Source organism: Sminthopsis crassicaudata, chromosome 4 (assembly GCF_048593235.1).
Source record: "Sminthopsis crassicaudata isolate SCR6 chromosome 4, ASM4859323v1, whole genome shotgun sequence".
In the NCBI taxonomy this organism is placed as follows: Eukaryota; Metazoa; Chordata; class Mammalia; order Dasyuromorphia; family Dasyuridae; genus Sminthopsis; species Sminthopsis crassicaudata.
The window spans coordinates 101,030,104-101,055,204 of record NC_133620.1 but is presented as its reverse complement, the minus strand read 5'-3'; the positions used below and the strand labels follow the sequence as shown (position 1 = coordinate 101,055,204).

At 42.0% G+C, this 25,101-nt stretch overlaps 1 protein-coding gene and 1 long non-coding RNA gene across 13 annotated transcripts in view; one reads left to right on the top strand and one right to left on the bottom strand.

The window, feature by feature from the left end:
• The window catches only part of NFASC (neurofascin), a 237,865-nt gene that overhangs the window by 9,388 nt on the left and 203,376 nt on the right, over positions 1-25,101 (bottom strand). For 6 of the 12 annotated variants that reach the window (XM_074308935.1, XM_074308924.1, XM_074308925.1 and 3 more), the window contains 5 exons: positions 22,357-22,623; positions 17,220-17,336; positions 15,450-15,602; positions 4,653-4,784; positions 1,976-2,045 (listed from right to left, as the gene is read on the bottom strand). In XM_074308935.1, the coding sequence (XP_074165036.1) occupies positions 1,976-2,045; positions 4,653-4,784; positions 15,450-15,602; positions 17,220-17,336; positions 22,357-22,623 (739 nt within the window). The remainder of the gene's footprint in view (positions 1-1,975; positions 2,046-4,652; positions 4,785-15,449; positions 15,603-17,219; positions 17,337-22,356; positions 22,624-25,101) is intronic. The other 6 variants (XM_074308936.1, XM_074308934.1, XM_074308933.1 and 3 more) reach the window with 4 other exon arrangements.
• On the top strand, positions 728-24,658 carry LOC141565618 (uncharacterized). The gene is made up of 5 exons (XR_012489071.1): positions 728-764; positions 3,625-3,730; positions 16,230-16,344; positions 17,810-17,875; positions 23,972-24,658. It is a non-coding gene; the product is annotated as an uncharacterized LOC141565618 (long non-coding RNA).

Here is a 25,101-nt window from a genome sequence, read left to right as displayed (position 1 = left end):
GGCAGGCTTGGTTGGCACCCTACTTAAGTTCATTGGACAGTGCAATTACTCACATTGTTGTAGAACTCTAAGGTACCTTTCCCAGAAGATAGCCACTTTGCAGATGGGAAAACTGAGGCTCAGAGAAGTCAGATGACTTAACCTTAGTTTCCTCTTCTGTAATATAGGGATTGTCACAAGGACCGAATGAAATAGTCTGTGTAAGGCCTTTTGCAAACCTTGTAGTGTTATATAAATGCTTGTTATTATTACTGTGCTGCCTCCCTCTTTTCCTGCTGCTTAGCTGATGAGGGACACATTAATTGCCAATAATCTGTATTCTAGTCAGACTTGTTTATGTCTTGTCAACCTTGCAGTGGGGTTGGCTGCGGAGTGAGGCAATATTCCAAGCCAGAGTTGTTTAATCCTAGATTTTTCAAACTGGAAGAAACTTAAGGGATAACCCAAGTTCAACGTCCTCACCTTATAGCTAAGTGAGCAGTAAAAAGTCTTAGACAATGTCATACAGCATATGTTACTCTTACGGAAGGACAAGAACACAGGTTTCCAGAGCTCTTGCTACCACATTATATCTGTAGCCAGCAATTATGAGTCTTTCCCACATGCTACCCCACGAGGACCATCTGTTCCCAGGATCCAGCCACTGTATACCCTTGTGGGACTAGCTGGTCTCCAAGGTTTCACCTACTATTGAATCCCACAATTCTAGAATTCTAAGTCACTATTAGTCATTGTGTCTATCTTAGAGAATCAAACCAATGAGGGTAGGTAAGCTCTCCTAAATGATTCTGTACAGCATCACACATGAGAAGATACTTCTTAATTCATGCTTTTGGATGAAGATGAGAATAACGTTAACTCATATTTATATAGAAAGCCATCCCGCTTCCCCAAATCTGGTACTCCACTCAGAGAAATGCTCCTGGAAGAAATTCCAAGGGCTGAACTCATCACAAAAGATAAATGCTTGAACTGAGGTCAACTTCTGTGAAGCTGTTCTGTTTTTTAAGGCACTGGCTCCCAAGGGGGAACTCTTATCTTTCTAGACCTCAAAAGGCATCATGATACAGTGAAAAGGAAACTAGTGCTGCATTTCTGTGACTTGCTGGGGTTCTTTAAAATGATTTAATTCAAATCAATCAACATTTATCCCCTGCTATGTCCCTGACACTATGCTAAGCCTTGGGAGTAAACTACCAAAAGCAACAAATAACAGTCTGCTCTGAGGAGCCTACATTGTCGTCGCTATGTAATGTCTAGGCTATACTACAACCTCTCTTATGGAAGGACTGGGTTTAGTGCTGGAACAAAAGGGCAAGAGTGTTTATTATATTATTTATTATAAACTCTATACTCCTATAAGGCAGGCAATGTTTGCAAACTCCTTACTTGGATCAAAAGAAAGGACCATAACATTTAGAGTTGGAAGGAACTTAGGAGAAGACTGATGGTGGAACTGATGGACTGATGGTGGAACGTCATTTGGTTGATCAATCAAAGAAGCATTTCCTGAGCAGGCACTGTGCTAGGACACAAAGATGATTTCTGTTTTTCAGGAATACTAAGGGATTTTCCTCAAAGTCACAAAGGAAGCAAGCTGGGATTCAAACTCAGCTCTACCTCCTCCTAGGAGGGTTCATTATTTGTTTATAATTTAAAATGTGGAAGTATCTCAAATCTTCCACCTGTGTAGGGGTGAGGTTCTGGGCAGTGTCTCCCAGAGGTGCTTTGTTCTAAGCAGTTAAAATGAGCAAGGCTCTCTGTGTCATTTGTCCTTTTCTCAAGGTGTTTTCAGAGAGGACAGAAACAAAAGCCTTATCGGAGAGAAAATCTATTTGGTGTCCTTTTAGCCAATCTGTGCAGTTCTCTTAAAGAGACAAAGAGAGGTTGGGGGAAGAGGAAAGGATAATGGGTGAGGGAGGACAATGAAAGCCATAAAGACGCAGTTTTCATTTTGGGGTAAGAGAAAACACACCTGTAATCAAAGGAACCATCCTCTTCCTTCTGGTCTTCAGGATCAAGGGGAACATCCTTCTTTTCTCGAACTGCAATCAGCAATTGAAGCAGAGTCAGATACAATGCATGAAATGTAAATGCTTACCATGCTTCCAGCTATACTGCATGTAGCTTGTCACACATGCATTATCATACTTTCCAAAGTATTTTTATATATCAGGGATCCCACACGTGTGAATATTCACAATGATCCTTTGAGGCAGGTTAAGTTCAAGATTAAAAAAAAATTACAGAAGAGGAAATTAATGAAGAGAAGTAATAGACCAGGTCTCGTGATTCCTCTCTACTCCTCTTCTTTCAATTCGACTAATCATTCATTAGGTATTTATTAAGCATCTACTGTTTACCAGTCACTGTAGATACAAAAACAAAAATGAAACATTCCTTGTCCTCAAGGAGCTTGTATTCAATTGGATTTATCCTGCAGCAGGAAAACAGGGAAATTGATCTTAGGAAGAATTTTCTGAAATAGGAAACTTGCTGAGATCTTTAGATCTTCTTTCTGAAAGATCTTTATTGGAGCTGTGTGTAGGTCCTTTAGATTACCTAAATCCCACCTTGGGACATGAAGATGAACTCAGTGATTCTACCTAAGTGATGACACCTCGGTGTCAAACAAACAACCAGGTTAACTAATCAGTAAGTCAATCAAAGAGCATTTATTAATGCATTCTGGCTCACTATGTGCCAGGCATTATGCTAGGTGCTTGAAAGACATAAATGAAATAATCTCTAATCTCAAGCAATTTACATGTTTTTGAAAGAAGAAAAATGATCATTGACAAATATTTTTGCCTATCTCACATAGTCAAATCTCTTTTGGACTCAATCCACTCCAAAATCAATCCACTCTAAAAAGTACTTATTAAATAGTAGATAGAGCAGTCGGCTTGGAATCAGAAGGCTCCTCTTCTCCTAAATCTGCCTTCAGACACTTACTAGTTGTGTGACCCTGTGCAAGTAAGTCACTTAAACCTGTTTGCTTTAGTTTTTTCATCTGTAAAATAAGCTGGACAAAGAAATGACAAACCACTTCAGTATCTTTGCCAAGAAAATCACCAAATGGACCATAACTTATGTCCCACAAAAGTGGGACATAACTGAAAACAACTGAACAATAACAAGCTATTAGCAAGGCACTGGATAAGAACAAAACTAAACCTTGCCCTCAAGAAGATAACATTTACTTCTAAGATCAGATGTAGAACTCTTTAGAAAGGCAAGCACATATGGAGAATCGGACAGCAGGACTGAAATAAACAGGAGAGTCTGCTGCCATTGTCTTAGTTTTCATGGAACTCTGGGGAAGGTTCAGTATTTGTTGGAGATGGATGATACTGTGTTCCTGGAGGAGGAGAATGTTGCTACTGGAAACGGGATTAGGGTGCTTGAAGGGATTCCTACCTTGTTCCCCCTCAGATGCCTACAGCAAGTAATAGTGTAATGTTATAGTTAATTGGGTATCCGATCCCCTGTCTAGACTATAAGTACCCCAAGGGTGACAACCATCAAAATCTCAAGTCTAGCACAGTACACTTAATAAATATCTGAAATAGAAGTCATTTTGTAGCTCATTGGGATTTTTCTGGTCTGTGTCATTTCTTACAGGACCATAGGATCAGAGAATGAGAGCTGGAAGGGACTGTGCAGGCTGTACATCACATCATTCTGGATCTTGCTTGGCCTTCCTCTGATAGATATCTGTGTCATGAAGGTAAAGTCTCATTCTGAAGAGTCTCTCTCTCTCTCTCTCTCTCTCTCTCTCTCTCTCTCTCTCTCTCTCTCTCTCTCTCTCTCTCTCTCTCTCTCTCTCTCTCTCTCTCCCTCCTCCCCCTCTCCCTCTTTCCTCTTTTTCCCCCCTCTGCCTGTCTCTGTCTCTGATTTCTCTGTCTCTCTCCCTCTCCCTCCCTCTCCTTCTCTCTCTCTCTGTGCTTCTCTGTCTCTCTGTCTCTGTCTTTCTCTCTCTTTCCTGTCTGTCAGCCTATCTCTCTCTTCTCTCTCTCTCTCTTCTCTGTCTCTCTCTCTCCCTCTTCTCCCTTTCTCTCCCCTCTCTCTCCCCATCTGATTTCTCTCTGTCTCTTTGTCTTTCTCTCTCTTTCCTATCTGTCTGCCTATCTCCCATCTCTCTGTCTCTCTTCTCTTTCTCCCCTCCCCACTTCTGTTTCTCTTCCTCCTCCCTCCTCCTCATCCCCCTTCTTCTCTTCCTCCTCCTTTTTTCTCTCTCCCTCTCCTCCCCTTCCCCTCTTAAGTCTTAATGATATTCAGGATGAAATAAAGCTAATTCCCTAACAGATGGGGGTGGGGGGTGGGCAAGAAAGGTCATTCCTAACAGGAGTCAGTCATCTCCCCCAACCCCCCAGGGCTGCCTGGATCTCTTTGACAGCCCACCTTAGGCGAACTTAATTAACTCAAGTGCTTTCTGACCGCCCTTAGATTTAGAAATTAGACAGGAGGGTCATATTTTTGTATTCAGCAAGGCTGGGCTCATTGAGACAGCTGAGCTCCCCTGGACCTGGCAAGTTGGGGAATCTTGCTCGATTAAGGGAAAGCTTAATTGCTTCCCGTCTAGCCTGCCTTCCCTTTCCCGCCATGGGGAGGGAGTGGAGCTCTCTTGCTTTTTTCTCTGGGTCTCTTACCTGGGTATTTCCCTCCTCTACTCCTTTTGATGAAACAGACAATGAGTAGGATCAGCACCAGCAAAGCAATCGCACACATGAGCCCGATGAACCATCCTTGGGTGGCGATGTCTACCTGGTTCTTGGTGAAAGCTGGTTGGGAGAAAGGGACAGTAGGGTGGGGGAAATATCAAAAGAAACCAAGTTAATAAGATCTGATAAAAGAGCTTGGGGAGGAAAACAGAGATAAGACTCATTCCATAGTCCATGTGGATGCTTTCTCTTGGAGACTAAAGCTAGGGGTTGCCCAGTCTGCTGGCCCAAAGTACCCATCAAAGAAAATGTCCATTAAAGGAATAAAAAAAAATCCATTAAAGAGCTGAGGTCAAAGGGTGAGGAAATGAGCCAAAAGAAAGGGAAGGGGCCAGGTGAAGGCAGCTGGAATAAGAAGCAGAAAGTAAAGCAGGACCTGGGGACAGCATGGGGCTAGAGGTGATATTGTCCAAGAAAATGGCAGTTCTGCAGTGGCCAATCTGGGCACTCCATCCTGGTGTGGAGTGAGGAGAGCCAGGGAGAGGAAGGCCAGAGGAGCGCTGATGGCAATGAAGCCTAATAAAGACCCAGGGCAAAGAGCCACAGTTGTAGCAAACTTCCCATTGGGAATGGTGCTCTTGACAATTCCTATTCATATGGGTCCTCCAGGTTAATGAAATGCTTTCCTCACAACACCCCTGTGAGGTAGGTGGACCAAGCATTGTCAGCCCCATTTTACAGATAAGGAAACTGAGATTTATAGAGATGAAGTGACTTGCTCATGATCACATATCTAGTGAGAATTTAAAAATACCTTATATTCATATAAAACTTTAAACTTTACATATCACTTTGATTTAAATCCCACTTGGTCCTCACAACAATTTTCTTTGAAGTGATTTTCTCCCATCCGTTTTTACATAAGGTCCCAAGGCTCAGACACCCGGAGCAAGTCGACCAGGTAAGACAGTTGGGCAAATGGCAAAGCTGGAATCTGAAGTAAGATTTCCTGGCTCTAAATTAAGGGGAATTTGGAGGTTGTAGCTCAAAAGCCCACTCCAGCAGAAAAATCATGGCATCCATGAACAATGCTCCCAGAACTAACTCGCCATTCCATGGAGGGAGAAGATCACAAGCTTTTTTTTTTTTGCCTGGAGAGGTGAGAGGCTTAACCTGGGTGGGTTTCTGTGTCTTTGACAAGCTCATAACTTTCTTGAAGTTAAGAAACTCCTTTAATATAGTGCCTAGAATGGTGAGGTTCATAGTGGGGACCTATGAGTTTTTTTAAATGACTGGGCAGGTACTGTCAACCATGGCTTATTGCCATTCATAGAAAGACCTTTAACCAGGCTTCTTTGATTAGCTGCTCGAGCCTCCTCCTGCCACAGATCTGGTATGAGGGGAATTACAATTATTCCCCGTGATCCTATACCCCAAAACACACTCCTGTGGTTTTCTACAGAAGTCAATTCAAGAGAAGTCCTAACCCACCCTGACCCAACCCCTGCCATCACACAAACCCACACCAATGAGTTGGGTTTTGTAAAGGTTCTCTTTATTAAGGTTGGCAAGAAATGTTGGATCTGGAGGTAGATTTGGGTTTGAATCTTAGCTCTGATACTTACTACCTGTGTGACCTTAGGCAAGTCACTTAACCTGTAAGAGCTGGTTTCCTCCTCTGTACAAAATGAAGGAGTTGGATTAGATGATCTTCCAGCTCTAATGACATCATCATTCTTTTACAATCTATTTGAAAGGCATAAATAAAGGTAGTCACAAGCTTCATGACCTAGGAATTGGGGACTTGGCTGAAAATCAGAGGGCTGATTGGATTAGGATCTGGGGCCATTCATCCTAGTCCCCAGGTTAAAACACCTGGTGACCAATTTATCATGGCAATGATGATTTTCTTGAGGTCTTGGAGAACAGAGAGGAAATGAGATACACAGCCCAATCCAGCAGGCAGAGGTTCCCAGGTCAAACTTGGTCTCATGTACAATCAGCTACATTTCAGATAAGTGGGATGGCTCCAGCCAATATCCCATATTGTCCCCCATAATGTAGACTGGGAGTAGACTTGGTGTAGATTGTATCATTTACGTCACATCACTCAATATCTCCATTCTACCTAACTTCATAGTTAAACTAGACCTTTTTCCCACCTTGAAAGTCCATTTAGTATTGGTCAATCTAACACTCTAGATTACCCTCCCTCCTACTTAAGACCTTCCATGGAGCCATCATCACTACTACTCAGTTATTTCTCATTGACTTGACAGCACAAACTTCATAGTGATTACTCTACTCCTCTTGAAAAAGCCTTGCCTCCTACTTCCTGGAGAAAATTAAAACCATCTGGATTAAATTTCCTGGTTTTCACTTCAACACACTACTGTCCCTAAAGAGGAGCCTTCTCTCCTTCCTAAAGCTCACTCCTCTAACTATATTTCCCTCCCCACTTGTTCATGAATCTTTTCACAAATATCCCATTGCCTCAATTTTCTTTCACCCTTTATAGGATTTTCCCCCTTATGTTTCCCAATGTTTCTATCATATCTAACATCTTAAATCAAAACAACAAAAATTTTCACTTGATTTTCACTAATAGTTACTACTCTATTTTTTTATCCTTTTATTGATAAACTTCTTGAATATCTGGACTAAACCCATTGCTTCCATGCTGGCTGTATCACTTTAATGAGGTTTCCAATCACTTTTTCAGAGTTTTTCAGTTGTTTCCTCAGTCATATCTGATGCTATCAACTCTACCCCCTTCCCCTCCTTCTTGACTTCATGACAGAATGCTTTCCTTGTTTTCCTTCTATCTTTGTTTTCTCAATCCTTTTTTGGCTTCTCCTCTCCCCCATTTGTGGGTGCGTCCCCAAGGATCTCTCTTTTTCTCTCTCCAATTCCCTTCCATGAATTCATCCATACTCATGGCACAATGACAATGATAGATGACATGCATAATGGATTGAAAGCTGCCCTCTTGACTTCTGCCTGTGCTTCTGAGCAAGTTCTTTAGCCTTTTCCCCAGATGACTCCTTAGAGTTCTTGCAGAGCAGGTGTTCACCCAATTGATGGGTGAACACCTTCCACAATGGGAGTCCCCAATATCAGTGGAATTACAGGCCCAGTAAAAAAATAAAGCATTTTTAAATCTTGCAAAGAGTTTTTCATTCATTGGCTCATTTGATCTCTATGTGAATGACTAAGATCTGTAATGCAAGATATATCCTTTTACTAATCCCATATTTTTAAAGTCTGGAGGATCTCCCCATTTGTTATCACCTCAAGCTCAACATAGTCAAAAGTGATTTAATGATCTCACTTTCTCTATCCTCTTTTGCTTTCAAATTACCCCATTTTTGTCAGTCATCATTCTCCTGAATTGCTAGTCTAAAAAACTCTTCCCTCTCCTTAATCTATTATCTAACCTATCCCCAGACTCTATTGTTCCCTACCTCTACTTTAAAATGTTTCTCAGTGACTATCTTTTTCTCTATTCATATGACTACTGCCCAAACCTAGACTTTTATCTCTTCATAGCCTTATCTCCTCTCTTTCTCGTGGGGTAGATTGTACCATTTAAGCCACATCACTCAATATCTCCACTCTACCTAACATTTCCTAGCTAAACTAGACTTTTTTCCACCTTGAAGTCCACTTTAGTGTTGTTCAATGCATATTCTTGTCAAAATAATCTTTTAAAAATAGCTCTATCACCATGTCATCATGCCCCTTCTCTAGAACCTAATATCACCACAAATATCAACTTTTTCAGCAGATTTAAGACTTCTGTAATCTGAAATCCCTCTGCATAGCCAACCTAATTTCTCCAATATGTCAACAAGCATTTATTCTAACTTCTCAACATACTGTACTAGGCAGATTGGTATCCTTGTTTTCCACACATGCCAGATTTATTTCAACTTCTGCCTATTGGTGCTTTTCCAACTGGAATTTGCTCACTATTCCCCTACTTCTATCCAAATCCTGTGTATTCTCTAGTTTCAGACCTATGTGAAATCTTTCATTGGCCTTTGCATTTTACATTTAGCATTGATACCAACTTATTTGTCAGTGAATTTTGCTTTTTAATTGTTCCAAGAATGCTAATTCTATCTTCCTAACTAAATGAAAGACTTTTTAAATTAAGGGTTTCTTCAGTATTTTTCAGAGCCTAGTACAGTGCTGAGAACATAGTAGGCACTCAGTAAATACTTGTTAATTGAACGATTTCCCCAAATATAAGATGCCTTAATAGAACATTAATTCTGCCTACCCCTACCCACCTTATAAAAGTGCTTTCACACACTATCAAAGTGAATATGGCTATCCCTCTGCTTAGTGGGAAGAATGATGATTGACTGCTTCTAATTTCCCAAAGGCTATATGACAAGATTGTTTGGTTTAAAATCAGGACCATAAAGATAATGAAGTGAGGTATAGCTTTGATTTATTTTCAAACTGAATTGGGAAGGAAAGCAGGCCTATGTTTAAAAATAATCTTCCCTTCAAAAACTCTGCTTCCTCCAGGGGTGGCCTCTTACCCTTTGGATATAGTGTCACTGTGCTTCAGGGATATGAGGGAGATAGAAAAACAGAAGACAGTGTTCTATCTGATTCCAAATCCAGACATATTAATCTAGTTAAAGGGCTAGAGAATCCATTCCTGGATCTGTTCCGGTACTTGTCTTCCTAAGGAGTAGAAGTTGCTATAAGGTAAGTCTTCCATAGATCATTTACTCAAGTATGAAAAGGGACTCATTATAAAATAATCTCACATCTTGGGCTCCAATAACAATTTTCCCAAGGAAAATCCCGTATTAAGTAAATTTCAATGCTGACATCAAATTCAATGGATTGATTCCATTTATTTAAATGCAACAAAGCCAAAGTTTTAAAACTTGGTTGCATCCAATCTTGTCCTACCCTCCAGTTCTGATGGATACAAACTAGGACACACTCCATACTCTCACACTAAATGTAACACGAAGCATCTGACAAACTCAAGCATAAACTTCCTCTTACCACAGAGAAGATGGGACAAGATTTTCTAGATTTGCCACACTCTCTGCATTAGGGATGGAAAATTCACCGACAGTTCTAATGGCTTCAATTCTAACTAAATTAAATAATGGACACAAATTTGAGGCCTGTTACTTAATATTCAAAGAAAAATGCATTTTAGAAACAGGAGAGGGTCCTTTGACTGATGTGGTAAAGCTGAGATTTATTCAAGAAAGTGCTCTGGCTTGGCTGATTTCAACTAAGCATTATTTCACATTTCCTCCTCTCCAACTTGCCCTACCCTACCCTGGGTTGATGCAAATAATAATAATAATAATAATAATAATAATAATAATAATAATAATAATAATAATAATAATTTTCCCCCAGCTGCAGTGAATGAATGAAAGATGTGGTCAATCAACCACAGATAACTCTTTTGACTCCCTCTGCTTTTCTGTGGTCCTGGTACAGTACTTAGGGCGTTCAGCCAATAGAGCGCAAGTATACCCTAATGATGTCCCCTTTGTCCCTCTGCCCAGAAAGGAAGGACAGAAGGGCTTCTGGAGTCAACCAGGGTTATATGTTAATGGCCTCAGGGGGTCCCACTGGCCTCAAGAGCTTTATGGAGATGATTAACTTTACATGTGGGATCTTTGTGGGGTGGATCAGAGTGTCTGACACTGTTCTTAGTGGTTTCCTTCTTTTTTCTTGATGAGCTACTAAGGAACATTACTATTCATTAAATGAAGGATGTCTCATGCCTACCTAAATGATCAGTGGCTGGGGCCTGTCAACCTTTGCTCTCATTTATCTTTATGAGGATATGGAATATAGAAAGCCCGTGCACACCTAAATGTGCAGACAATGCTCCACCATGTATGTGGACCTATGTCAGCGGTATATGAAGTGTGTTTAGTCCTCTTCTCTTCCTTGATATTTTTAACAATAATAATAACAGGTAGCATTTTTTATAATATTTAAGGTTTTCAAAGCATTCCACCAATATCTCATTTAATCTTCACAACAGTTTTTTGAGGAATGTGTTATTATTCCTATCTTACAGATATGGAAACTGAGGCAAATAATTTTTATTTAAGGTACTTGTTCGGGATCACACAGCTAGTACATATCTAAAGCAAGATTTGAACTCAGACCTTCCTTACTCCAGGTCCAAATATTCTGTTATTATATTATAATTTCCCTGAAGGCCAACACTGTATCTTACATTAGATCAGTATCACTCCTATATCCTAATACAGTACCTGGCACACACATATTTGATAGATATAATCACAGATTTAGAGCGGATTAGAATCTTAGAGATCATTTATTCCAAACCTTTTAGTGGAGAAATTTCTCTACTGTTCTTTCATGGTTTTCTTCTTAACCAGCTCTTCCTTCACTCCTCAATTTTCTTTGCTGTAAATAATCCATATCCCATTACCTATCATGTACTCTAAGGATCTGATTTAAGCCTGCTTTCTTTGTTTCTTTCTAGCTTTTTCTCTTTTTTTCTTCCTCTCTTCTCTTCTCTCTTCCCTTCCTCCCTCCTTCCTTTCTTCCTTCCTTCCTTCCTTCCTTCCTCCCTCCCTCCTTCTCTGTTTCTATCTTGGTCTGTCTCTATTTATCTCTCTCTGTCCGCCTCCTTCCCTCCCTTCTTCCCTCCCCCCTCCCTCTTCCTCTCCTTTTTCCATCTTCCCCCACCTCTCTCTCCTTCTCCCCTTTCTTCCCTCCTTTTTTCTTCCATTCTTTTACTCAGTGATCTCAACGTTCTCCCCTTCCCCCTTTTTCCTCCCCCCCCCCGGGTTTAACATCTATATACAGATGACTTCCATCTCTATTTCTGGTTACTCTTCTGTAGGTCTGCATCACTATATGCTTGCCAGATATTTCAAATTGGATGATGGATGTCCCATGGGCATCTCAAACTCAACTTGTCTAAAATAGAACTCATCATCTCTTTTCCAAAACTCAACGGGGTTTCATAACCTTTTGAACTTTCCTTTTACCATCATCCTTTTATTCTTAGGCTGACAAACTCACTCAGAGTTATTTCCAACTCCTCATTCTCCCTCACCTTTTATATTGACTTAGTTGCCAAATCTTGTTTTTTTCTGTCTCTACAACTTCTCCAGCACCTGTCCCCTTTTCTTTACTCAGTCACCACCTAAATCAGGCTTCATCATCCCTCACAAGGACTGTTGCAATAACCTCCTCATTGGTATTCTCATCTTGAATTTATCATCACTTTCCTGCATTTTTCACATGGCTTCCAAAATAATTTTTATAAAGCACAATATTCTTTCACAGATGATGCCAGGGAGGCCCAGGGTCACTATCTGATTTGTACATGGTCATACAGGTGTTAAGGATCATAGGCAAGATTTGAACCTTTATCTTTTCTATAGTACAACACAAATTTCTATATCCTTGCCCTCAGGGATCAGAAGATCTACACACCCAGCTTGTAAGGCCTGCTTGTTGATTGATTTTACAGATGAGGAAACTAAGACCCATAGATATTAATAGATAGTCACACAAAGTCCATTTAACCACCCTACTGAATAATGTTCTGTCTCATCTCTAGGATCAAATACAAACTTCTCTGTTTGACATTTAAAGCTCTTCATACTCTTGACTCTAACCAACTTTTCTAGACTTAATATATCTATATGTATCTATCTACACACACATAGACATAGATTTAGACTTAATATATCTATATGTATCTATCTACACACACATAGACATAGATTTACATATTTATACATACACATATAAATATATTACTTCCATTCCCACATTATATTTCTGGCCAAACTGGACTTTACACACTGATCCCTCTATTTCCAAACTTCACATTTGTCACTCTGTCCCCAGAGCCTAGAATGCATTGTGCCTTTCTTTACCTCTTATCCTTATAATTTCCTTAAAAACTCAGTGCAAATGCCCCCCTTTTACATGAAATCTTTCTTAATCTTCTAGTTTCCAGTGTTCCTTCTTCTTAATTATCTATATAAAATAGGGGTGAAGTCAAGGGTAATAAGTGGTAGAATGAGTTCCGAACCCAAGTCACATCTACCCATTTTTTGTGTGTGTCAGCAGGCTGCTTAATCTAGATTACATAATATTTACTGTACTTTTAACTGTAGGACAACTGGGCAACAAGTGTTTAGTGCATGTAAACTTCCCTCTCGACTACAGAGGCAGGTTTCTGGGGAAAGCAATGGAAAGATCTGCTTTCTGTGGTCACTTTGAAAGCAAATTGTGCTTGCATTTACAAGGTAGTCTTCCTCTAGGCAAGGCTGGGTACCATTTTCAAGGATCATTTTTCTGATGTGTCAACCTAGTGTCAACCAGGTCTGTTTTGGACCAAAATCAAACATATGCAGCAATGAACACAAAGTTGCAAAAAGTCCAGAACCCCTGTTGGTTTGGAGTCCAGCCAGCTACACTGCTGTCAAACAGCCAGATGCCATGTGGGTTTCCCCACAACTCTCCTCCGCTTCCCCCACTAAACCTTTGAAACAGGACAGGGTCAAAGATATACTCAGACTGGGCCTTCAGGCCACAAGAACCAGCTAGGTGTTTAGATTTTCTGAGTCTCGAGGGCATGGATATAGAAGTTTGTTTTGTGCTATGGAAAAGATGCTAGCTTTCAAGTTGGAAAATATAGATTCAAATCTTGTCTGTGACCCTTAACATCTACAAGATCATTGGACAAATCACTTTGAGTCCCTGGGCCTCCCAGGCCCTATCTATGAAATAATAGGAGTGGATTTAATGGCCTTCTTGAAGTATCTTCTAGCTTGAAACCTGTGATTGTATGACTTATGCCTAAATTGGGAGGGATTTGGCAGAGACATTTATCTCTAATGGACAATGAGCTTCCTTTAGTAGTTGGACCTTTATTTCTCCCAAATGAGATCTGGGATGATCATCTGAGCCAAGAGCATGTTATATACGGGAAAAGGAAAAACATTTTGCAAACCAACTTTTTGTGATATACTGAGTTTTTCATTCTGCTTATGAATCTTTATCTTCATCTGAGAAGGCACTAGAGGACAGGACTGATTCCTCCTCTTTCTGGACTTCCCTGTAATCCCTTACACAAAGATGTCAAGTGGACTCTCAGGCTGATTTTGAGTTCACGTTAGCTGGAAGTAATCCCATACCAGCCTATCATTTTCTATTCTCCATTCCTGGAGGATCTGGACACACCATAGTAATACAGTATGAGGAGTTTATTCATTGGTTCAGGTAGATATGTGCCTCATCCTCCCCTACTCTCGAGTTGCAAAAAGTCAACCACTTTTCAGCCATGCTGACTTTGGGGACAAAAGAGACATGCAAAACAAGCCACAAAGATGGAATATTTGGAGAAAGTCAAGAAGTGAGAAGAATAAGAGGATGGCACAGAAACTAGACTTTGTTTCAGCTGATAGAATAAAATATCCTGAGAGCCCCAGAATACAACTTCAATAAGCCCGTTGTATTCAATGGGTAAAATTTTCAAGGTGGCAGGTTTACTGAAAATTCTACCCATTGGATCCAGTTAGCCCTTCATATATAATTGGCAGAATTTTCAAGGTGGCAGAATTTCTGAAAATTCTACCCATTGAATATGAAGGACTAACTGGATCCAATGGGCAGAATTTTGAAGGTGGTGGAATTTCTGAAAATTCTACCTAGTAGATATGAAGGGCTAACAGAATCCAATGGGTAGAATTTTCAAGGTGGCAGGTTTGCTGAAAATTCTACCCAATGGATCCAGTTAACCCTTCATATCCAATGGGCAGAATTTTCAAGATGGCAGGATTTCTGAAAATTCTGACCATTGCATATGAAGGGCTAACTGATACAAAAGGCGAATTTTCAAGGTGGTGGGTTTCCTTTTGACTTAAGGAAGCTGGTTCTAACAATGAGATTTATCCAAAAAGGGAATGGAGTTGCCTTGCTATGCAATGACTTCCTTGTTACAGGAATTGTTTGAGCAGAGGCTGGATAGTAGGTGTTTATGTAACAAAGAGATTGCGCCAAGTAATTTCTAAGATCACTTCCAACTCTAATATTTTACAAAAAGGCATTTTGGCACAGTGGAAAGAATATTAACTTAGGAAGGAGATGTCCTGGGTTCAAATCCTGTTTCCGACCATTCACCCTCTGTGTGATGTTGAACAAATCACATAACTGCCCTGTATCTCAGTTTCCCCAACTATAAAATGAGAGGTGGGATGGGATTAAATGACAACTGGGATCCAAGATCCATAAGCCTATGATTCTGCACTATAAATAGCAATCAAATATGTGTGCACAAGAAAACAGTGTGGGTATAGCAACCCACAAAACCATACCTGGAGATAGTAAGCAAACATACACAACCTCCTCACACAGGCACAAATACATACAAAATCTTTTTTAAAATACAAGTGTATATCAAGCATTCTTCTCTGGCTTCATTAGTCAGCTTTTCTTTCCTTTTTCACCTCCAATCATCACTCGCAAGGTCAACACCATCAGTCCCCTTCCAAGTCACACACACTCCCACTGCCTCTTACTCCATTTCTGACTTTATTTGCTCTCTCCAGTTTCTAGGAACCTTTAGATTTTTGTAAGTAGGACAAGAAGAGAAGGTAGCCATGCAAGATTGGGGGGTGGAGAAGTCCTAGTTCTTCTCTCCATGACAAGTCACAGACAGAAAGCCAGAGATGACAATGGAATGCCTCATGCTTGTGGGGGGCAGCTCAGACTGGCCAAATCCCCTCTCACCTGAGTCAGTAGCAGTCTGAACAGTGACGAGGGAACTGGTGATAGCGGGTTTGTTTTGGGAATAAACCCGGAACGAGTAGAAAATCCCGGGATTGAGGTTGGTCACCGAGATAGACTGGGCCTTAACAGAGGGAATTTTTGTTGACTCTTTGCCTGAAGAACAGAAATCTTAAGTCAGCTTGGGGGCTCTGGAACGCACAGCCAGAGACACGGCATGGGTCCCTGGCCACCTGTCAAGATGAGGGTAGGGTGCTACTTATAGCTAGGGCACTATGGGGCACCTAGGTGCTTGGGCCAGCCCCAAATAGATACTGCCAGACTGACCAGATGATCCCTAACTGCCTCAGTGTTGACTCTTCAAAAGATCCACAACTGTCTCTATCCTACAGTGAGGATGAAGAGGGACATTGTGTTTTTCCCCTAATTTTTTCACATGCCTTTGACTTTTTAATCCCAAAATTTTTGTATAGTGTTGGGGGTGGGGTGGGAGGGAGACTGAACCCTGATTTCACTTATAAAGGGAATTCCTGGTGAGGAAACTCCCATTACCACTGTCAACTGGCACCTGTTTGGCAACTTAAGAGAGTCGCCTAGTTATCTGAGAGGTAAAGTGACTTGCCAAGGTCACATAGCCAGTAAATGAGGTGGATCTTGAACCTGCGTTTTCCCAATTCCACCATGCTGCCTCTCATTACTGTAATTTTAATGATAAAACTTATGGGTAATCCCTCATTCTTATTTTGGTAACCAGTATAAGACAACCAACTCTCCCTTATTCAGGGACTGATGAACCTGTGAGAGGAAGGCCTCTCTGCCTTCCCACCTTCTACCTTTTGGCTGCTCAGATGCATTGTCTAGAAGGAAAACAGGAGGCTGTTTTTCTAGATACCACCAGGTAAGAGAGTGTGTGTGTGTGTGTGTGTGTGTGTGTGTGTGTGTGTGTGTGTATGCAATGTTAGTAGAACTTTGAAAATATAAACAAAACTAGGGAATTGGAATCATCTGCAGATTTTAAAGCTCCCCACTACCTTTGACTCTCTGTATGGAAAAGTTGACAGTAATTTATCCTCTACTTGTACCTGGGGTATTCTCTGGGTAGGTTAGAACAGTTAGAGCATGTTGTTAATGGAACTATGCTCCCAGGGTTGACCCCCTCTGGACAAATCAGCTTTATATAAAGTTTAAAAGTCTCTCTCTGTTCACAGGTAACAACCCAGAACAGCTGGGACTAGGTTAAGAGAGGGGTTAATCCTTTTTCCTTCCAAAGCAACTTTTAATCCAGTGAGGGCCATTCTTTTTTTTTTTTTTTTCTGTGGGAGATCACTTTCCTTCTTAGGACCAGGAGTCTGTCCTGTAGAAACTTAAGAAAAATCCTGACTCCCTGCTCCCTAAGGAGCCCAATACGAAGACAAAATCCAGCTTATTTGGGGCTAATGATGTAAAGGAAAAAGACCTCATCCTTATGCATGGAAGAGACCCTGGGAAGGGTTGGTGGCCCATGCATGTTTAGTAGGCTCCTAAAGACTTCATAGGCCTTGTAGTTTCTTTTCCCTTCTGACTACCTTTACTATTTCTCCTTCCCCCCTTCCCCAACCCAACATAAATATATATATGTATATATACATGTAGATGTATATATATACATATATATATTTCTTGAGGCCATAATTAACCCAGTTAAAAGGCCTTTCTGAGCCTCAGAGACTTAGAAACATCTTTTAAATGGCATCCACCACTATCCCCCCTGCTGCCATGCAGGCCAATGCTTACTGTCTGAATACTCAATCACAAAGTCAGTTCCTGGCTCGAGATTGTGGTCCCATGTGAGGTTGGCCGATTTACTGTTGGCCTTCACCGTGAAGTTCCATATGGACTGTCCATAGGGGGCTGGTGAATAGGTTAGAAGAGGAGTTAGTAATGATGGGGGGAGGCAGGGCTGGGCACACTCACAGGCCAGGGTCTGCTGGGAAAGAACAGAGAATCAGAAATTGCCTGGTATTATACATGGCTCCAACATAGTTCTAAGTCTCAGCCTTGGGTGGCTGAAAACCAGTAGTCACAGTGTGTGTTAGCATGCAGGCTGCCCTGGTGTGGAGGGATAACCCCTATGTGATGCAAATGGGGATTCAACTCAAAGCCTGGTTTCTTATCCAAACCTCCCTATGGTGCCTGGGTTTGCTATGGAAAGGTTTGGAATCTCCAAACAAGTTCCATTTTTTCAGAGGAAAGGAGAAAAAGTCCCCCCCGCCCCTTGCTTGGGTTGGGCATAGAAGGGTTGGGTTGATATTCTTTGTCCTTAAAACTACTAAAGTTTTTTTTTTTTTTTTTTTTTTTTTTTTTTTTTTTTTTATGATGATCAGAGTGACTGTTTCAATAGCAAATGGAAGCCATGACCTGTGATGGGGTGGGAAGTGACAAGGTAAAAGGTAACTCCTTAGACTGGGAGGTGTGAATATGTGTGTATGAAGGGACACAAGGCATGAAGGGAAATGGGAAGCTTTTCTGGAATACAATTTGGCAGCATGAAAAGTTACCCAAATAATCACATCCTTTGACCCAATAATTCCATTACTCGGGATATCCCCGACAGTAAAATTAAAAGCAGCAGCAGCAGTAGCAACAAAAGATCTATTTTTTCAAAGATTTTCATTGTAGGCAATTGCAAACAATAAGACACAACCTAAACATACAACAACAGGGAAATGGTTAAAAGAATTTCAGTATGTTAATGGAATGGGATGTTTCAATGCCATTAAGATGGACAGGCAGGAGGAATGTAAGGAAATCTGGAATGGCCTTTATGAAATAAGGCAAAGAGGAAAAAAAAGCAGATGCAGAAGATGGAGGATGTGATCATAGGTTTATAATCATATGGGGAGAATGAGGCTGGACAAAGAACCCTGATGGGGATTTGGAGGAAGGGACTGGCAAAGTGTCATGCTGCTACTTTATGGCTGGAGAGTAATTCATTTACATGCAAATAGTAAATTTAGTTTATATTGATGTATGATGCTTGTAATGAGACGTTTAAAGCTATTTTATAGGGAAAAATCCAGAGAAACACTGGGAGAAAGTCTAAACCAGACAGGCTTGAGAGAGGCCTTAAGATCACCTTAGGAGATTATACCTGTTCAGAAAGAGCTTAGCCATGAATTCTGTTCCCTTCCTCATCATCACCCAAAGGTTTTCTAATGATCTGGGGCTGCACTTTGAAAGATCCTAAACTCATCAGCAATTCCTTCAGGAGGGAGTGAATAAGATGAGATCCTTCCTCCTGATAGATCACCTCAAGACCAGCCCAGAACATTTCCCTGGAATCCTTTCCTCTACATTGGATTCTCCCCACTCTGCTTCAGAAGACAGGGGTGGGTGTGAGTGGGCATGCTCACTCTCTATGCATTGGACAAGGCATCAATTACCCAGCTCCTAATAGCTGGGAGCTCCACTATCAAAGCCATGGCATCTAAGACATCACTAATCTTCAAACAGTCATTTTTCAGGAGACCTGGCAGCCTGATTACCCCATTTCCCAGCAAAGATTTAATAGTGGAATGCTAGCATGAAGCCTCATATTTCAAAGACTTTACAAGCGTGGCTCCTGTATATTTTATTAGCATGCAAGGGGGTACTGTCACCTACTCACTTTTCAAAAATAAATGAACCGAGGGCACTCAGTACAGTCTGTGTGGCACATAACTCAGCTTGCAGGGTTCAGAAGTTACAACGGGCTTCCTGGTCTTTGCTAAAGTAATACGCTTCCCCTGAAACCTCCAGGATAGCATTTTTCCAAGGTTAGCAGTGGTCGATGCTGGGCAAATCATCAGAAATTTGGTTTCATGGATGGAACTGCCTGGAACTCTCCAATGGGATTGTCCGGCTGCTTAACGTTCCATACTTCTGTTCAAGGCTTTCTGCCTGAAGTGGTTGTGTTGGGCAATTTCTAACTCTGAATTGCCTGCTTTGAGAAGGTCATAGTAAGAACCTATTCTCATTTCCAGTGACAACTAGAAAGGAGTGGTTTCTGTGCTTGGGGTAAGGATGTACATTTGACTAAATTTGACTAAATGCCTCCAGGTATTTAGACCTGGAGTAGATCTAGAGAAAGGAAATGAAAAATATCAACCAGAATTTGGAGGGCTGGAGGAGAAGTCCAGGTTTGGAAAGATGGAGGTGGATGGGGTGGTGGGGAAGAAAAAACATCACCCAAGTTTACAGATCACGGAGAGTGATGATAATAAAGTGAACTCAGACTAGTTCACCAAATCCAAAATACCAGAACCAGAGGGTCCTTTTTTGGAAGTCTGAAAGGAAGTTTAGAACAAATAAAAGGAAATCCTTCAAACAAGTCTACAGAACTTGTTATCCCTCAAGCAATAGTATAAGATGAAAGTAGAGCTAGCTTCCCAAAAGGCTGAGATGAATTGGTAGATGAAAGAGCCAGAGTGGGGTATGAAGAGAGGTTAGTCTAGTTGGAGGCCATTTCTAATGTCTGAGGCTAGGTGGAGGGAAGAATAGCCATGGATCGGTCATAGACAGAACCTGCACCCGTCCATAGTATTGGCCCATTATGGCAGTACTGACTTTCTGATGTCACCAGAGGGTAAGGTTCTTCCTTGTTCACTGTGTGCCTTTTCTGAGAGTGCAAGGTAATTGAATGATATTAGGCTCAACTTCAGCAACTAAACACTTTTTGCTATCACTCAAAAAGCACACTAATCCACCAATTAGCAGATGGCCGCTCCCAGTGATCTTTCCAATCACTATGGCTATCACAGTAATTATCACTAGGACTTTCCCTAGTCAATTTTTGTTCTGAAAATCAACATTACTTCAATTCTTAAGTGCTACCCTTCTGTAGAGACAGAAAGGTTAGTGTAAACTGATTTTGAGCTAATATTTTACCTGTCTTCTGAGAGCATAAAGCATTTTATTTGCCCAGACCTGCCTCACCAAAATCTTCAAAATAAGGCAGTGTGGCACGATAATTAGAAAGCTGGATTTGCAGACAAGGTCCTGTGGGGTTCAAACCCTACTCTGGACACCTTCCTTGCACTGTGACCCTGGGTGAGTGCCTTAAGCAACTTCTTCTGCTTCCTTAGCACTTAGCACAGTGCCTGGCACACCGACAATGCTTGTTGACAGAGTTCCACACACTGGCAAAATCAGATTGTTCACGTGTGGCACAGTGGCTGCCCTTAGTCCACCAAATGGGGTCTGGGAGCAGGACAGAGATTCCCTGAAAGGTGAAGGCACCTTTTCCCCAGGTCTGACAGCTGGTGAAGGCTGCAGCTGGGACCAGAACAGGCAAATTTGCTTCCTTTTTCCTTGGCTGCCCCCTACCCCTCCTCTCCCACTAGCGTCACTGTCTCTCTCATGCTGACTTTCCAGCTGGCACATTGGCTCCATGAGAGACCCTTCCTTTTGAGGTAATAGAAGGCTGTTTGATGCTCAGTTAGAAGTATTGCTGAATTCCCCAAGGAGTTTCCTCATACTGGAAAAACAAAGCTTCCCGTCCTGACTCCTTTATGTTTCATCCCAGCAGGCTGGGTCTTAGATTGATTTTTACGAGCAGCCACTAAAATGGCCATCATTTTACTTCCACACATTACAGGGTATGGGGAATATCAATGGAAACAGCAGCTTAGCACTGTTGGTCATTACTAGACTCTTTGATGGTAGTACCATTTCCTGGCACTCCTATGATTGATTCTTTTTAAAAGGAAAGGGAGGGGAAATGAGAGCCAGGGTTATCTCTACAAGGGGCACAGATCAGGTGCTCTGGGTGGGGCTTGTCTTTTGGGGATCCCTTTAAACATTTTACAGCTCCACTCTTGATACAGGGACACGGCTGCTGGTGGTAAGTGAGATATGGCAGCAGAGAGGCTCTCCAGGATGAGACCCCTGGCTCATGCATTGAGAGGGTTACTCCTTGCCTAGGAGTCTTGCATCTAGGATGCAGGATCCTATCTGTGTTTCACTACACCTTGTGCCCAATGCAAACTCTGTGGCTTAAGACAGTCTGGGCATGTTATTAGTTCACTTTGGGCAGGACTAAAAAATCATTCCTCCCCCGTATGGTAAAATTTCATCAACATGTTTTACTGTTCACTTGGGGCTTTAAGCCTTCATTATAATACATGTCGCATCACAAAATAAAACTTAAGGCTCATGGGGTATGGCTTTTTCTGGCATTAAGAGAAGGCCTATTTAAAAGCAACTTATAGGACTTACAGCTGGAAAGTACCTTAGAAATAAAGAATCTAGTTTTTTACTTTACAGATAAAGTCCGGAAAGCAAGTGATTTATCTCAGATCATATGGGAAATAAGCAGCAGAAGTGAGATTTGAACCTGGGGCCTCTGCCTTCTGCTACATCACACTGCTCCCCTTAAACCCCGAGAGGGTTGGGCTCCGAGTGGCTGCCTTTCTTGCCCACCCCTCGGTCCAGCTTTGTTCTGGATGATTGGGAATCTCTGGGTAAGGACCTGAGCTTTGTATATATCTGAGATGGAAGGATCCTGCCCATCTGTCTTTCATCTGCTAGAGAAACTAATGATGATGATTGATTGATGATGATGATATTAATAAAAACGATTAAGGTTTTGCAAAAGGGCCAGGAAGAGCAAGGGATTGTGATGCAGATTAGGCAGTAAGCCTAGGAACAGAATTCAGGTTCTAGGCCTTTGAGACATTTTCAGGCCAGGAATTCTGGGGCTCCCTGGACACGCGGACATGAATTGGTCTTTGTAAACATGATTCCTTGGACTAGAACCACCGAGGGGTGTCCACATACATCATTTCAGCTCTTGTCCTAGGAAGACTATGTATGTAGCTCTACTAAAGAGTAGAGTGAAGGGATGGGAAGGGGCAGAGGCTACGGGGAAAGGGAAGTGTGTGCTCAGCAATACCAGTGTCCTGTATCTTAGTCACGGCGGATGGAGGGCTCTCCGTGGTAGTGGTGGCAGCGGTAGTGGTAGTAGAAGCAGTTGTAGCGACGGTGGTGGTGGTGGTGGTGGTGGTGGTGGTGGTGGTGGAGGTGGCGGCAGTGGTGGTAGTAGTGGTAGGTGCAACAGTGGGGACTGCCGTGGCCGCGGCGGTGGAGGCTACGGCAGTAACATCAGTACTGCTCGCCGCACTCGTCGCACTGACTGTAGTTGGAGGCAACATGGTGGGAGCTGAGAGGGAAACGTAAAACAGCCGGGTCTGGTTGGTTTGGTAGTCTCCAGTCTGAACACACTCCCACAACCCTGCCCCAAGAGGCAGGAAGCCCCAGGGGAGAAGATGTGGCTTCTGGAGCTAAGATCCCCCAAGTGAAACAAAGGGTATGTTGGATGAACCATGATGGCTGAGAACACAACCGTGTGGAATGATGAAAATGAAGCTCAAGAGTGTGTTTCATTTTCTTCTCGATGATCTGCATTGGCTCAAAGCACCCAGCATGCACCCAGCCAAGACGGGACAAGGGGGTAGAGGATGCACAGAATCTCGTAGACCCAGGGGAATATGAGAAATCACAGGAAAGAGCAGCCAGGAAGACACAAGACCAAACCCAAGCAAGAGCCATATCCCGATCCAAGCCCACTCAGCCAGTACCAGGGGTAAGAAGGTAAGGGGATCCTCAGTTGGGTGGCCCCTGGGGCACACCGTCTGCCATGCCCAGGGTACAGTCCCTTGGACTTTACTGCCCCTGTTCCTCAAATTACACTCTCCAGTATCTCTTTTGGCAGAAAACATCCTCAAAAAATTGAGACTTTCTTCTCCATTCTCAGAAATGGGCTATGTTCAAAATCCTGCTGACATAAACTGTATTACATTTTATGATTTTTGGCCTCTCCCGGATATTTTCCCTGATCCAAGGCAGTCCAAGATCACATTACCCTTCTAGACTTCCACATTTCCTCTGCTGACTCAGGCTGAGCTTGCAACCCACTAAAACTCCAGGATCTGTTTCAGAACAACTGCTGCTGTTTATCCATGTCCTACTTCCCACCCAATCTCATAATTGTGAAGCTGATATTCTTCTTACTTTGTACATTTGTGCCTCTTGAAATTCACCTTATTAGACTCAGTCCAATGCCCTTCCCTGCCAACATCCTGGCTGTCATCCATTCTGTGATAGAGCCCTTCAAAAACTCAGTGGAAACTGGCTGGGAACTTGAGGCAGCTGAAGGCTTGGGAATGTTATAATAATCACTTCTTGCGGTCTCAGATCTCGTATTTATCGTTATGCCAACAGGTGACCAGGAGCGAGAGATCCACAGAAGCTGGGCGGTTCTCATCTTACCGGATGCCCAAATAACTCCAAAGAACCAAAAAGACAAAAACATGTGCATTGTCTCCTCCTGCCCTATACCCCCAGTATCACACTGTCCTTCAGAGAGGAAAATAGTAGGCAGACCTCCCAGCTGGGTGGGGGGTGGGGGCACATCAGGGGCTTTTCCATATTGGGAAAGAAGAATTTAGGGATCCCGAACCTGCTTTTCTTAGCCATACTCTACACAAAGATCTCTTTCATTTGCCCAGGTCACCAAACTACAAAACTTGCATAGAGAAAATAGAGGCGGTTCCTGGGCCCTGGAAGGCCTGGCCCCAATTTGGAAGATCAGAAGTGTTTATTGGGCCCTGAGGGTGCAGACCACAAAAGGCACACTGGGAGGCCAGCCAGTGATGTGGGAGTCCATAGATTCTTCCTGAGGCTCAAAGCTTTGTCATTACCCTCTCCTCTATCCCAAATAACCCTCAGTCAGTAGGAAAGTCTTAAAAATATACACAAACACACACACACACACACACACACACACACACACACATATATATATACTTTATATATACATATGTATATAATACACACACACATATATATATCCTTTATATATACATATGTATATAATACACTCACACATATATGATTTCAAACCCCATTCCCCCCACTCTATTGCTGTTTTTTTAAAGACTGAATGAATAGCTACTCTTTGCCAAAGTCTGAAATTATAAAATATTTCATGTATATTTTATCAGAGTAGCAATGTCAAGGATACATATTGTATCATCTCCCTTCATCTTTGAAAAGAGATACAATGACTGGGAGACTGAATAGCCTTGCTCCAAGTTTGGAAACTTCTCTCATCAGTAGTAGGTGACAATTTTATCATGAGCAGTCATTTTGAACAACCTCCCTAACTTCCAAATAAAACTGCCTCAAAAACCTTATATTTTTAATGCTTTCTGGGATGAAAAAGCTTTTACAGCCATCTGTCCCCAGGTCAGATGTCACGGAACAAAGGTCATCTAGTTCAGTCTAGACATCTGAGAAAAGATGAAATGACTGGGGACCTGGGGAAAGCGGAGGGTCAGTCCTTCAAGTCTACAATTCTTAACAGAATCCTGTCACACAAAGGATCTCGAATACATCTGTGACCTCTGCATCATGAGGCTGGGGGCAGGGAGGGGGTTGGTATTCTTAAGTCTAACTCATACAGAAGCAGAACCAAAGAATTTCAGAACTTCAGTGGTCGTCCAGTCTGGTGATGTGAAACTCGGTTCCTTGCCAGCCCACGTATTTACTGAGAAAATTACAACTCGGCATTATCTATGTCGTATTATATTTTTCTTTATTTTGTTAAAAACTTCCCAATGACACAGCCTTGCAGGCT